At 28.2% G+C, this 14,534-nt stretch overlaps 4 protein-coding genes across 4 annotated transcripts; 2 read left to right on the top strand and 2 right to left on the bottom strand.

Annotated features, from left to right (window-relative positions):
* Positions 1-164: 164 nt before the first annotated feature.
* Positions 165-542, bottom strand: DICPUDRAFT_28210 (uncharacterized protein; the record flags this gene model as incomplete). Its single annotated transcript, XM_003284714.1, has 2 exons — positions 165-382; positions 443-542. 2 exons carry the CDS (start codon positions 540-542, stop codon positions 165-167), a joined length of 318 nt encoding a protein of 105 aa, XP_003284762.1.
* Positions 543-1,142: 600 nt separating this feature from the next.
* Positions 1,143-4,441, top strand: DICPUDRAFT_28208 (DNA polymerase delta catalytic subunit; the record flags this gene model as incomplete). The annotated part of the gene is made up of 4 exons (XM_003284739.1): positions 1,143-1,470; positions 1,569-1,806; positions 1,866-1,961; positions 2,023-4,441. The coding sequence occupies 4 exons, from the start codon at positions 1,143-1,145 to the stop codon at positions 4,439-4,441; spliced, it is 3,081 nt and encodes a 1,026-aa protein (XP_003284787.1).
* A 1,009-nt stretch (positions 4,442-5,450) lies between these two features.
* On the top strand, positions 5,451-11,589 carry DICPUDRAFT_86409 (uncharacterized protein; the record flags this gene model as incomplete). Its single annotated transcript, XM_003284738.1, has 7 exons — positions 5,451-5,550; positions 5,616-5,818; positions 5,896-6,577; positions 6,638-7,441; positions 7,481-9,647; positions 10,344-10,345; positions 11,492-11,589. 7 exons carry the CDS (start codon positions 5,451-5,453, stop codon positions 11,587-11,589), a joined length of 4,056 nt encoding a protein of 1,351 aa, XP_003284786.1.
* Positions 11,590-11,670: 81 nt separating this feature from the next.
* DICPUDRAFT_148572 (uncharacterized protein) lies at positions 11,671-14,375 on the bottom strand (the record flags this gene model as incomplete). Its single annotated transcript, XM_003284713.1, has 2 exons — positions 11,671-14,221; positions 14,284-14,375. 2 exons carry the CDS (start codon positions 14,373-14,375, stop codon positions 11,671-11,673), a joined length of 2,643 nt encoding a protein of 880 aa, XP_003284761.1.
* Positions 14,376-14,534: the final 159 nt, after the last annotated feature.

The raw sequence follows: 14,534 nt of genomic DNA, 5'->3' as shown, positions 1-14,534 counted from the left end.
AAAACTATAAAACTAAAAAAAAAATATTTAAAGTATTTATATTTTATATATTAAAAAATAAAATAAAATAAAATAATATGTATTAAATAATAATGAAGATATTTGTTTTTGTTTTTTTTTTATTAATTAATTTACAATTTATTTTATTTATTTAATTTGGTCGATTATTTACCAAAACCACCACGACATGATGGTGATGGTTCTGTTTTTTCTTGTTGTTTTTTCCATTGAGTTGGTGTTCTTGATGTTATCGATAAAGCATGGATTTTAGAATTACCTATATAATTTGTTAAAATTGTATTTACTAAACGATGTTGTTCGATCATAGTTAAACCTTCGAATTTTTCGCTAACTATTTTAACTTTAAAATGTGATTCGCTACCTTTTTTAAATAAACTATTAATAAAACTATTATCTTTTATATAATTTAAAGTTAAATTACCTTTTGGTACATTATGCATATAACTTTCGTTTATTATTTCTAAAACAATTGGTTTTAATTCTTCTTCTAATAATTGTTTGATTTCATTTTCGATTGACATTGTATTATTATTTGGTAAATAAAATAATTTATGATAAAAAAAAAAAAAGCAAAAATTTTGAAAAAAAATTTAATAAAAATAATTTTGGTATTTATTTTATTTTGTGTATATTTATATTTAAATAAATTTATTTAAAGTTGCATAACAAGTAAATGTTTGGATATCTATGTGTACATTTATTAGAAAAAATTTTAATTAATTTTAATTTTTAATTAAATTTTATTTTATTTTTTTTAATTTCTTTTTTTTTTTTTTTTTTTTTTTTTTTTTAAAATTTTTTTTTTTCTTTTTTTTTTTAAATTCAAAATTTTTTGCGCCAAAACTATTTTAAATAATAATCATTCTGTATTTTCTTTTTTTATTTTTTATGTATATATATTAAATTTAGAAACAAAAATGAGTTATAAAAGAAATGTCACAAATAAACCTGGACAAGGAAACGAAAAAAAATTAAAAACACAAACACCTACACAAACCTATAGAGGAGAAGATGAAGAAGAAGAAGAGTTTGATGACGAAGAAGATGAAGAGGAAGAATTTGATGATAAAGAAGATGATGAAGAAGAAATAGATTACGAAAATGTTGCTATAGCAGACTCAATGGACCTCGATATTCAAGATGATGGATCAAAGCAAATTACATTATGGGCAAGAAATCCAATTCCATCAGATTTTTCGCCAAAAAAAGACTCATTAATATTTCAACAATTAGAAGTAGATTATGCCGAAATTAAAGAACCAGTACCAGGTATGCCAGGTCCCTCTGTTGGTCCATTACCAGTGGTCCGTTTATTTGGTGTTACTAAAAACGGTAATAGTGTATTGTGTAAAGTTCATGGTTTTTTACCATACTTTTTTATTAGCTGTCCACCTAATTTTACACAATCCGATTGTAAATCTTTTAAAAAAGCTTTAAATGTAAATATTAGTATAATATAATAAGTATAAAAAATATAATCATTAATTTATATTGTTTTATTTTCTAAAAGGATACTATGAAACTCAGTTATAATTCTAATGAAAAAGAAGTTGAAGATATTGTCATCTCAATTAGAATTGTCCAAAAGAAATCAATTATGGGTTATAATCCAAATCCTTTAACAGACTTTATTGAGATTACATTAATTCTACCAAAATTCGTTACAAGATGCAGAGATATTCTCGAAACAGGTAAACATCGTTTTGAAATTCCAGGTCAGCCATTTAGACAATATCAAACCTACGAATCAAATATACCATTTGCTTTAAGATTTTTAATTGACAAGTAAATATAAAATTTTTTAATTTTTATAATTTATAAATATTAATATTATTTTTTTTTAGAAAAATTCCAGGTTGTAGTTGGATTGAATTACCAGCAAATAAATATCAATTTTCAGAAAATCAAGTCTCAACATGTCAAATTGAAGTTGATATCTCGTAAGTTACTTTATTTATTTAACATCACAAATTTATATTAATTTTTTTTTTTTTTTTTTAGAAATAAGGAGTTATTAAATTATAGTGATGAATCATTTGCACCATTTAGAATTTTATCATTCGATATTGAATGTGCAGGTAGAAAAGGTTTTTTCCCAGAACCAGAAAAAGATCCAGTCATTCAAATTGCAAATATTGTAAAGAATCAAGGTGAAAGTGAGCCATTCATTAAAAATATTTTTACATTAAAAGGTTGTTCAAGTATTGTAGGTGCTCACGTTATCTCACATAAATGCGAAAAAGATATGTTAAAAGAGTGGAGAAAATTTTTAATCAAGGTCGATCCAGATATAATCATTGGTTACAATATTGCAAATTTCGATCTTCCATACTTAATTAGTAGAGCTAGAACATTAAAGATCCCAGAGTTTGCACTTTTAAGTAGAATTAAAACAACTATCTCCAAAATCAAATCAACTCATTTCTCTAGCAGCAACTTGGGTACCCGTGAAAGTAAAGAAGTATCAATGCCAGGTAGAACTCAATTTGATTTAATGCAGGCCATTCAAAGAGATCACAAATTAAGTAGCTATTCTCTCAATAATGTATCAGCACACTTTTTAAAGGAACAAAAAGAAGATGTTCATTTCTCCATTATTTCAGATCTTCAAAATGGTACCGATGATGATCGTCGTCGTTTAGCTGTATATTGCATTAAAGATGCTGCTCTCCCAATGAAACTTTTAGATAAATTAATGCTTCTTATCAACTATACTGAAATGGCACGTGTTACTGGTGTTCCATTATCTTATCTTTTGGGCCGTGGTGAAGGTGTTAAAGTTTTATCACAATTGTATAGAAAAGCTATGGTCGAAGATTTCCTTATTCCAACTTATAAAGTTACAGGTAAAGCTGGTGAAAAATTCAAAGGTGCTGTTGTTATTGAACCAAAATGTGCATTCTACGACACTCCAATTGCAACTCTTGATTTTACATCTCTATATCCATCCATTATGATGGCCCATAATCTTTGTTATTCAACTTTATTACCAGCAGAAGAGGCTAAAAAACTTCCTGCTGATGAATATACTGTCACTCCATCAGGTGACCACTTTATTCTTCCTCACAAAAAGAAAGGTTTACTCCCTAGAATTTTAGAAGAACTTTTATCTGCAAGAAAAAATGCTAAAGAATTATTAAAAAATGAAAAAGATCCATTCAAAAAAGCAGTTTTAGATGGTAGACAATTAGCACTTAAAATTTCTGCAAATTCTGTATATGGTTTTACTGGTGCACGTGTAGGCAAACTTCCATGTGTTGAAATTTCACGTAGTGTAACTTCATTTGGTAGAGAAATGCTTGATACAACTAAAAAGATCGTTGAAGAGCGTTATACCATCGCAAATGGTTATAACCATGATGCTGTTGTAATTTATGGTGATACCGATTCCGTAATGGTTAAATTTGGTGTACCAACTGTAGCCGAAGCAATGGCATTAGGAAGAGAAGCCTCAAAAGAAGTTACCAAGCACTTTATTCGTCCAATTAATTTAGATTTCGAAAAAGTTTATTATCCATATCTTTTAATGGCTAAAAAGAAGTATGCTGGTCTTTTCTGGACAAAACCAGATATCCACGATAAAATGGACGTTAAAGGTTTGGAGACTGTGCGTCGTGATACTTGTTTATTAGTAAGAAATGTAGTTAGCACCATCTTAAAGAAACTTTTAATAGAAAAAGATATCAAGCAAGCAGAAGAATACACCAAAAGTGTTATTAGTGATCTTTTACAAAATCGTTTAGATCTTTCAATGTTGGTTATCACCAAAGCTCTTTCAAAATCTCAATATAAAGGTAGAGTTATTCACAACGAATTAGCCCAAAAGATGAGAGCTAGAAATCCTGCAACTGCCCCAAATCTTGGTGATCGTGTCCCATACGTAGTTATTCAAGGCTTAAAGGGTGCACCAATTTATGAAAAAGCCGAAGATCCACTTTATGTTTTAGAACACAACATTCTTTTAGATACTCAATACTATTTAGATAAACAATTAAAAGCTCCTCTTTTACGTATTTTCAAGCCACTCTTACCAAATCCCGAACAAATTTTTGCTGGTGAACACACTAGAACTATTGCTCAATCAACCCTTTCATCAACCAACAATCCTTTCTTTGGTACTTTAGAAAAGAAAAAAGTCTGTATGAGTTGTCCAAACGAATTGACCAGCGAAGAATCCACAGTTTGTAAAAATTGTAAACATAAAGAAGGTGATCTCTATCAAACCTCTTTAAATAATGTCACCAAATTAGAAAACAAATTTGCAGAATCTTGGACTCAATGTCAACGTTGTTCCGGTAGTCTTCATCAACCCGTTTTATGTTCAAATCGTGATTGTCCAATTTTTTATATGAGAACTAAAGTTCAAATCGATTTAATTGAAGCAAAGAAGACTTTAAATAGATTTAATGTCGAATGGTAATAATAATAAAAAAAACAACAAAAAAAAAAGGCAAAAGTAAAATAATTCGTTTATAATTAATATAATAAATATAATAAATATTTTTTTTTATTTTTAATTAAATAAAAAAAAAAATTTTGGTTTAAACCAAGAGATTTTTAAAAAATAAAGAATTTTGGTGTGGTGCAAAAATAACAGAAGTTTTTTTTTTTAAAAATTATTTTTTGTTGATCCTCCATAATTGAGAAAATCTTAATTTCTTTTTCAATAGCAACAAAATCTTTGAAATAGTTTTTTTTTTATAATACATTTTTTTTTTTTTAACTATTACATCATTTTTTTATTTTTTTTATTTATTGTTATAAAAAATTATATTTGTTTTATATATTTATTTTTTATATTGCCACCAATTTAAGAAATAATAATTATTTTTAGGGTGATAAAAAAAAAAGGTTTTCTCGCATAATCAAAAACAATCAAACATATAAAACAATAACATCACACATACAACACAAACACAGATAGTCTATAAATACCAATCATAAATAGTATAACATATCAAAACAAAAAAAATACCCCACCTATTATAATAATTTTTATTTTATTTTTTTTAATTAATTTTTAAATTTTTTTATTTTTAATAATAGAAATTTTTCTTTATTTTTTTTATCAAATTTTTAAATTTTTTATCTCTATAAAACAATAAAATATTTTTATCTATTAGTTTTGGAATTATTATTACTTATTTTATTTTATTTTTTTTTATAAAAAATTAAAAAAAATTTAAAAAAAAATTAAAAAAAAAAAAATTTAAAAAAAAAACCTTTTTTTTTTTAAAATTTTATTATCTATAATTTATTTAATCATTGATTAATGGTTTAAAAAAAAAATAAAAATAAAAATAAAATAAAATAAAAAACAAAAAAATATAAAATTACAAATAGTTTCAATTAATTATAGAAACAATAACACCAACAATAACTACAACTGCAGTATTTTATTTACATATTAGAAAACTTAACATTTTAATATGGAACAACCACACGAATGGATAAAAAAACATTTTGGAACACCTCCATTTTGTTATTTATGCCATCAGTTAATATGGGATGTTGGTAAAATTGCCTATTGTAAGTAAATCTAATTTAATTAAAATAAATAATTATATATTTACCATTAATTTTTTTTTTATTAGATTGTAAAATTTGTCATTTAGCATGTCACTTAGAATGTAAAAATTCAAGACATTCACACATTTTATCATATTGTAGTATAGTTAAACACGATTGGAACAAAGAAAATTTTGAATCTACAATGCAGTGTAATGGTTGTAATAATTTTATATTTTCATCAAAGGCTAAACCAACTGGGTATGGTTGTTCAAAGTGTAATTTAAAAGTAAGTAATTTAAAAATTTATTATTTTTTAAAATTTTGAAACAAATATTTAAATTTTTTTTTTTTAAAATTATTCAGTGTCATAAAAATTGCAGAAACCTAACAAATAAATGTGAATCATATAAATCATCAATATTAAATACAATAAAGAAATCAAAAGATTATGGTTATGGTTTAAGTAAAGATAAAGATAAGGATAAAGAAAAAGAAAAAGACGAGTCAATTAATTTTGAAAATATGACATTGGGGGGAAATGAAAGTGGGCTAACTGCATCAGGCATAAGATTAACAAAATCTATCCAACTTTCACAATCCATAAACCCGATAATATTTCCATCTTCACCATCATCATCATCAATATTATTAACCTCCACTTTTGTAAATAATAATAATAATAATAATATTGGCACGGATAATAATAGTAATCTTAATGTAAATAATAACCCAAAAACTCTTTCAAGATCAGTAGATCACTCACACTATTTAAAAAATAAATCACCTTCTAATAGTTTTGGTAATTTAAAAGATCTTTCTTCACAAGCTTTACAAAATATACAAAATAAAGATAAAGATAAAGAAAAAGAGAAGGAAAAAGAAAAAGAAAATTGTAATAATAATAGTAATAGTAATAATAATAATAGTAGTAATCATTTAGATGAAAATTTAAATGATTGTATGTACGAATTAGAAAATATTGGGTTAGTAGATTTACCACATCAAAAAAATTTATTTTTAGAGAAAATTAAAAACTTTTTATATGGTTTATCATTAAAATTAAATCAAACAATACCTACAAATATATCAACCTCCGCTCCAACAGCGGTTACAAACACCACAGCCACTATTACAATGACACCAACAATAAACGAAGAGAATAACAAATTAAATTCATCAATACCGATTATAACAACCACTTTTGTTGATCAAAACGAAGAAGAGCAACAACCAACTCAATCACAGCCACAACAGGAACAAGAACAAGAGCAAAGTCCATTCAATATAAATTTAATAAAATTCAAAAGTATTTCTGAACTATACCATTTTGAAATGATTTATTTTGGAAGAATTAGAAGTCAAAAGCAATTTGAATTATACAAAACTCAAATCGAATACTTTTTATTATTATATTCAAGTCAATGGGAGGAAGATAGCGACCCAATATTTAGATTAGCAATGGACCTTTATAAATTTATTTCAACACATTATCGTTTGGATCCAGAAAATATATTAATGGGTATGACCCCAAGTAAAGATATTCAACGTCGTGCAAAAAAGTATTTTTATGTCAATGACAACGAGGCTAATAATAACAGCAACAGCAATAAAAAGAACAAATGGGACCTAAGAATTTCAAGATCATCTTTAATTTCACACATAGAAAGTTGGTCAAATATCGAAAATAAAGAATTACTTTTTAAAACTGTTAAAGAATTTTCAAAACAATTAGAAAGTGAAAAGTTTAATGAAGGTGATATTATAATTGCGAAATTACCAAAGGGCTGGATACATAATAAAAACAATTATTATACCCAATCAATACCACAATTAAGTTTATTACAACCACCTCAACAACAACAACAACAACCAAATAATTTACCACCATCATTTTTAAATAATGTTTCAAGTAACTCTTTAGGTTCATTATCATCATTTTCAAGTTCAGCTTCACCAAATTTAAAATCAATTCAACAAAATAACCAGCAACAAAATAATTATAATCAACAAAATCAACAAAACAATAATATATTATTGAATGATCCAAATCATCACGAATTTGATGAAGGTTCCTTTATTTTGGGTAGATATATTAAAGAAGCGGATCCATTAGGCTTAAATTGTTTTATTTATTTACAACCTGACGAGACCCATCCAATCAAAATTCCTTTATCCCGTATTGTATCATTAAAAGCATTAGATATAACTTTACCAACCGATGCATCAAAGTCTAGAATTGAAAGATTAATAACCAATCCATTCGACGCTTTCACATCAGAGCTTAGACAGGCAATAAAAGATACATTAAAATCACGTCTATTGGAACGTGGTTATGATGTGGATTTAATAGCCCAAACCCTTCATTTCAATGGATCAAAATGTGTATCGTTAGAAGATTTAGAGAATGTACGTAGAAAACTCTTAGCTATCGAGCATGAATTCCCAAGCTATTTAGAATCAATTAATCAATTATCATATCAACATATTCAACATTTTTCGCAATATTTAAAAAAAATATTCATTCAAGAAATTAAAGGACAACATAATTTATTTTATAATCAACAAAAGCATCAACAACAACAACAACACCAGGACTTATTAGCTCAACAGGAAGAGGAGTTATCGGTATTTGTAAATGAATTTAATCAACTTATTAACCATCAACCATCAATCATTATCAATCATCCACAACCAATCTCAGCTACATTATCATCATCATCATTAAATTCTTTGTTTGATAACTATAATAACAATAACAATGATTCATTTAGTTTAATTAAAAAACAATATATAAAATTTAAACCATATTTACCAACACTTAGAATGATGATAAAAGATCTCGAAAATGAAGGTAAAAAATATAGTATTAGTGCTAAAGATGCTCTTCAAGTATTATTATCAGAATGTGACTTGGCTATCGAAACAGTTTTAACATTTAATTCAAAGATCACAGATGGCTCAAAAAAGAAAGAAATTACAAATTGGTATTTGCAATTGATCCGTGACTCAATCGATTCCTATATTCGTGGTTTAGGTTATGACCCACATGCCCTACCAGAGAACTATATTGACGAACCACCCAAATCCCTCTCAAAAGTACGTGAAAATCTTCGTATTATAAATATTGTCTTAAAACCTCAAACCATATCAGAAATGGATCAGAGATTAAATAGTTTAATTATACCATTAAAAAAGAAGATATATCATTCATTGGACGAATTTTTATTTTCAGCAGAGATATTACTAAATGATAAATTACGTGAAAATAAATCTTTATTTTCTTCAAATTTAGAATTGGTAAATGAAATTTTCGAAAAAGAAAATGATGGCTCAAGATTTTATTACATCGAAACAGAAGCTTTAAAACCAATTATAACATTTTTAAAATCAATTTATAATAATACACCTTCAACTACAAATCCCACCAACTGCAACCAAAGTTTATCATCACCACCGCCAGCAACTTCAACCTCATCCTCATCGTCGGTATCCCCAATTGCTTTGAATAATGTAAAAATTAACTCATCACCAAGCAATTCGTTTACAAATTTTAGTCTTTCTTCACCAATTGATCAAAACAATCCAAATCATTCAAACAACCCCACAATGGGCCATTATCAACAAAAACATCAACAAACTGTAGGAAATTTATTAAAATTAATTTATTTGATCGAAGATATAATATATATAAGAGATATGAAGTATTTAGAAGAAAAATTTTACAACTCTCAAATTTTAATGGAGAAAACAATGATTTCTCAAAACGATTTAAAAAACAATCAATCGTTATCTCAAATTGTTCCAATAACAGGTTTGGTATTTAGTAGAATTTTACGTTTAAAACATGAATTAAGAACAGTTTTAGAAGTTTGGGATATAAAGTTTGAGCAAAAAATAAATAATAACGGTTTAAATGGTAGTAATAATAGTAATAGTAGCAATGTTAGTAATACCAGTAATATTAGTAATGTTAGTAATGTTAGTAACTCACCAAATTTATCTAGCCAAAATAATCAAAACAATCACACCCCAATTAGTAATAATAATGGTCATATAAATCATAGTGTAACCTCACCAAAGTATCATAATATAATAATTGGTAAAAAAGATGATTTGTATATAAGTAATGTTAATCATCAACTAAATAATTTAGATAAAGATTAATAAAACAAAATAAAAAAATTTATTTATTATAATTCCAATAAAATTAAAAAAGATTCCCCATTTTTTAAAACTTTTTTTTAAAATTATAAAAAATATTTTTATAGTTTTTTAAAAACGAAAAAAAAATCAATTTAATTTATTTTTTTTTTTTTTCTTTTTAATTTTTTTATTTTAATATAATATTGCATGTAATACAAATACTATTTTTTTATAATGTTAACTAAAATAATAAAGCCACATATTAAAATCAATAATGTATATTCATATTTAAAAGGAGCAGATAAAACAACACACTTGGTTTTAAGTAAAAAATTAAAATTTACAAAACCTTTGACAATCACCCAAGAAACATATAAAAGAAGATTATTTTTTGCAGCAACCAAATCATTTTTTAATCAAAAGACAGGAAGATTTAAAACAGGTTTATTACCAATTATAGAATCTCATTTAAAAGAATTAGAATTTAATTATGAATATTCAGATGAGCGTGAAGTTTTACCAGAATTATTTGAAAATTGGGATCAAATAAAAGATGAGGGAGAAGAGTTACAATCAAAAATTATAGACTCTGATTTTTTTATTGAAAAAAATGTAAAATTACATGACTATCAAGTTGAGGCTGTTAATTTTGCACTATCCAATCATAGAGGTATTATTAAATGTGCAACGGGGGGTGGAAAAACTTTAATTTTAGCATCAATTATTAAAGCATTAGGACAAGGGTAATAATAAATAAATAATAAATAATAAATAATAAATTATTTATAAAATTAATATATTAAATTTTTTATAGAGTAAAAATTATAATTATTGTATCAAAAAGAACATTGGTTACACAGATTTATAATACATTAAAAGAATTGGGAATTAATAATGTTGGAAGAAACTCTTCAGACTTTAAAGAAAGTGGTAATATTATAATTTCAACAGTAAAATCAGCCCATAAAATTGAAGAGTTTTGTAAACAATCCAAAGTATTGATTGTTGATGAAGTGCATGAATTTACAGGTCCATTTGCAAATAAAGTTTTTGATTTATTTGAAAATGCATATTGCAGATTTGGTTTTTCAGCAACTCCTTTTAAAAACGATGATCATGTTCACAACCATATCTTAACATCAATTTTTGGTACATTGTTATGTGATGTAAATACCAAAGCCTTAACTAAAAGTAACTATTTTAATTACTATCCTTTTTCTTTTTATTTTCTAATATCTTTTTTTACAAACTAAAAAAATTATTTAGTAAATATTTTATCGAATGCAATTTTACATTTTTACCCAATTAATGCACCCAAACTAAGTAAAGCACTGGGTTACCAAAAAGCTGAAAATTTAATAATGATTGAAAATGATCATTTTAATCAATCAATTGTAAAATTAGTGGATTCAATTAAAAATGGTAGAGTTATGATTTTAGTAAAAAGATTAACACATGGTGAAACTTTAAATAAATTAATACCAAATAGCTACTGGGTACAGGGAAATGATGATCAAGAAACAAGAGAGTATGTCATTAAAAAACTACGTGATTCACAACCAGATGAAAAGGTGGTTGCAATTTTCTCTTCAATAGGAAATGTTGGTATAGATGTTAAAATCCATCATTTAATTAATGCATGTGGTGGCAAGGACCCAAACATGACAATTCAGAAATTAGGAAGAGGTTTAAGAAAAGCTGACGATAAAACCCACTTAGATTATCACGATTTCAATGTAACTATTTTTAATTTTTAATTTTTAATTTAGTTTGTTATAAAATATTAATTTTCTTTTATTTAAGTTTTCATATTCAGTAAATAAATCTCTAAATAACCACTCAGAATCGAGAATGAATACTTTAAGAAATGAAGGTCATAATATAGTTTTGGAAGATCAATTGATTTCAATTTAAATAATAAATAAAATTTTAAAACAAAACTTTATTAAATAGGTTTTTAAAATTATTTTATAAATATTTTATTTAATTTTCTATTTAAGAAAAGGCTGGTGATTGTGCACTGAGGTTATTTTCTGAAGAGCTATTTGTTTTGCTTTGGACAGAGCTTGATGATTTATCTCCAAACGATCGCGAATCTTCACTTAATGATGTTTGTGTTTCTGATGTTTCTGATGTTTCTGGTGTTTGTGATGATTTTGATGTTTCTGATGTTTCTGATGATTTTTCTGATGTTTCTGATGTTTCTGATGATGTTTCTGATGATGCTTCTGATGATGTTTCTGACAGATCTCCCGAGGAAATTGCTGGTTTTTCATTTGATGAATTTTCGATTGATGATGCAGCTGAATTTTCATTTGATGAAGATGACTCAGTTGGTGCATCAACTGATGAGGATGAAGCTGATGTTTCAATTGATGATGATGATGCAGCTGAGTTTTTGATCGACGATGATGAGGATGGGGCTGATGAAGCTGATGTTTCAATTGATAATGATGAAGCTGATGTTTCAATTGGTGAGGCTGGGTTTTCAATTGATGATGATGAGGCTGGGTTTTCGATTGATGATGAAGCTGATGATGCAGCTGAGGTTTCAATTGATGAAGATGGGGCTTTAAATGATGAAGAGGTTGATGCTGAGTTCTCAATTGATGATGATGAATCGGGGGTTTCGATTGATGATGAAGCTGATGAGATTTCAGTTGATGATGAAGCTGATGTTGATAAGGTTGATGATGAAGTAGATGATGAAGAAGAGTTTTCAATTGATGATTCATTTGGGATATCAATTGATGATGATGCAACTGAGCTTTCAATTGATGATGATGCAGCTGAGCTTTTGGTTGATGATGATGAAGCTGATGATGAAGCTGGTGACGAAGCTGATGATGCAGCTGAGGTTTCAATTGATGATGCAGCTGGGTTTTCCATTGATGATGATGCAGCTGAGTTTTCAATAGGTGTGGCTGGGGTTTCAATTGATGATGATGAAGCTGATGGTGCATCTGGGGTTTCAATTGATGATTCATCTGGGATATCAATTAATGATGGTTCATCTGGGATATCGATTGATGATGAAGCCGATGATGAAGAGGAGTTTTCAATTGATGAAGCTGGTGATGAAGCTGATGGTGAAGCTGATGACGAAGCTGATGTTTCCATTGATGAAGATGATGTAACTAAGTTTTCTATTGAGGATGTTGCAGGAATTTCGTTAGATGATGAAGCCGAAGTTTCAATTGATGATAAAGCTGATGATGCAGAGGTTTCGATTGATGAAGATGAGGTTGTGGTTTCAATTGATGATGAGGAAGATGAAGCTATTGCCTCAATTGATGAGGATTCAGCTGAGTTTTCAATTGATGATGATGTAGCAGGGGTTTCGATTGACGAGGACTCAGCTAGGGTTTCTATTGATGAAGATGAGACTGATGTTTCAATTGATGATGAAGATGATGATACTGCTGAGTTTTCGATTGATAATGAAGCTGATGATGCTTCGATTGTTGAGGACGATGACTCAGCTGGGATTTCAATTGATGAAGCTGCTGAGTTTTCTATAGAGGAAGATGATGATGCAGGAATTTCGATCGATGAGGCTGAAGATTCAATTGATGAAGTTGAAGGGGCTGAGATTTCAATAGATGACTCATCTGAGGATTCAGCTGATGAAGATGACTCAATTGAAGATAATGATGATGCAGCTGGGGGTTCAGTTGATGATGAGGTTTCAACTGATGATGATGTAGGTGTAGTTTCAATTGATGATGATGAAGCTGAGGTTTCAATTGACGATGATATTGCTGGTGCCTCAATTGACAACGAGGTTGATGCTTCGATTAATGATGAAGCTGATGATGATAAATCTGATGATGGGGCTGATGAAGCTGATGAAGCTGATTTTTCAATTGATGATGATATTGAAGATGATGATACAGCTGGAGTTTCAATTGACGATGATGTGGCTGATATTTCAACTGGTGATGAGGCAGGGGTTTCAATTGATGATGATGAATCTGATGATGATGTTACAGGTGGTGCTTCAATTGATGATGAATCTGAAGATGATACAGCTGGGGTTTCAATTGATGATGATGCCGATGTTTCGATTAATGATGAAGCTGATGAAGCTGATTTTTCAATTGAGGATGATGATTCAGCTGAGTTTTCTATGGATGACGAGGCCCCAATTGATGATGATGTAGATGGGTTATCGATTGATGATGGAGCTGAGCTTTCGATGGATGATGATGCAGCTGAGCTTTCCACTGATGCTGATGATTCTGACGATGATGATTCTGAAGTTGAAATTGAGCTTTCAATGGATGAAGAAACTGAAGTTGATGATGAAGAATCAACTGAGCTTTCTATTGAGGATGATGAGGCAGCTGGGGTTTCAATGGATGACGAGGCTCCAACTGATGATGATGCAGATGGGGTTTCGATTGATGATGATGCAGCTGAGCTTTCAATTGATGATGATGCAGCTGAGCTTACAACTGATGCTGATGATTCTGGAGTTGAAATCGAACTTTCAATTGAGGATGAAGATGATGAAGCCAAAGAAGAAGCCGATGATGCATCTGAGCTTTCAATTGATGATGATGAGGTTTCGATTGATGATAGTGAAGCTGATGATGAACCCGAAACTGAGATTTCAATTGATGATGATGATGAAGTTGATGAAACCGAAGCTGAGCTTTCAATTGCTGATGAAGCTGAGGTTCCAATTGATGATTCATCTGGGATATCAATTAATGATGGTGCAGCTGGTGTATCAATTGATGATGAAGCGGGGTTTTCAATTGATGATGAAGATGAGTTTTCAGATGATGATGCAGCTGAGCTTTCAGTTGATGCTGATGCTGATGATGATGAAGCTGTTGATGATGCAGCTGAGC

This window comes from Dictyostelium purpureum (genome assembly GCF_000190715.1).
Source record: "Dictyostelium purpureum unplaced genomic scaffold DICPUscaffold_31, whole genome shotgun sequence".
NCBI classification, from domain to species: domain Eukaryota; phylum Evosea; class Eumycetozoa; order Dictyosteliales; family Dictyosteliaceae; genus Dictyostelium; species Dictyostelium purpureum.
This window is presented reverse-complemented; position numbering and strand designations above follow the sequence as displayed.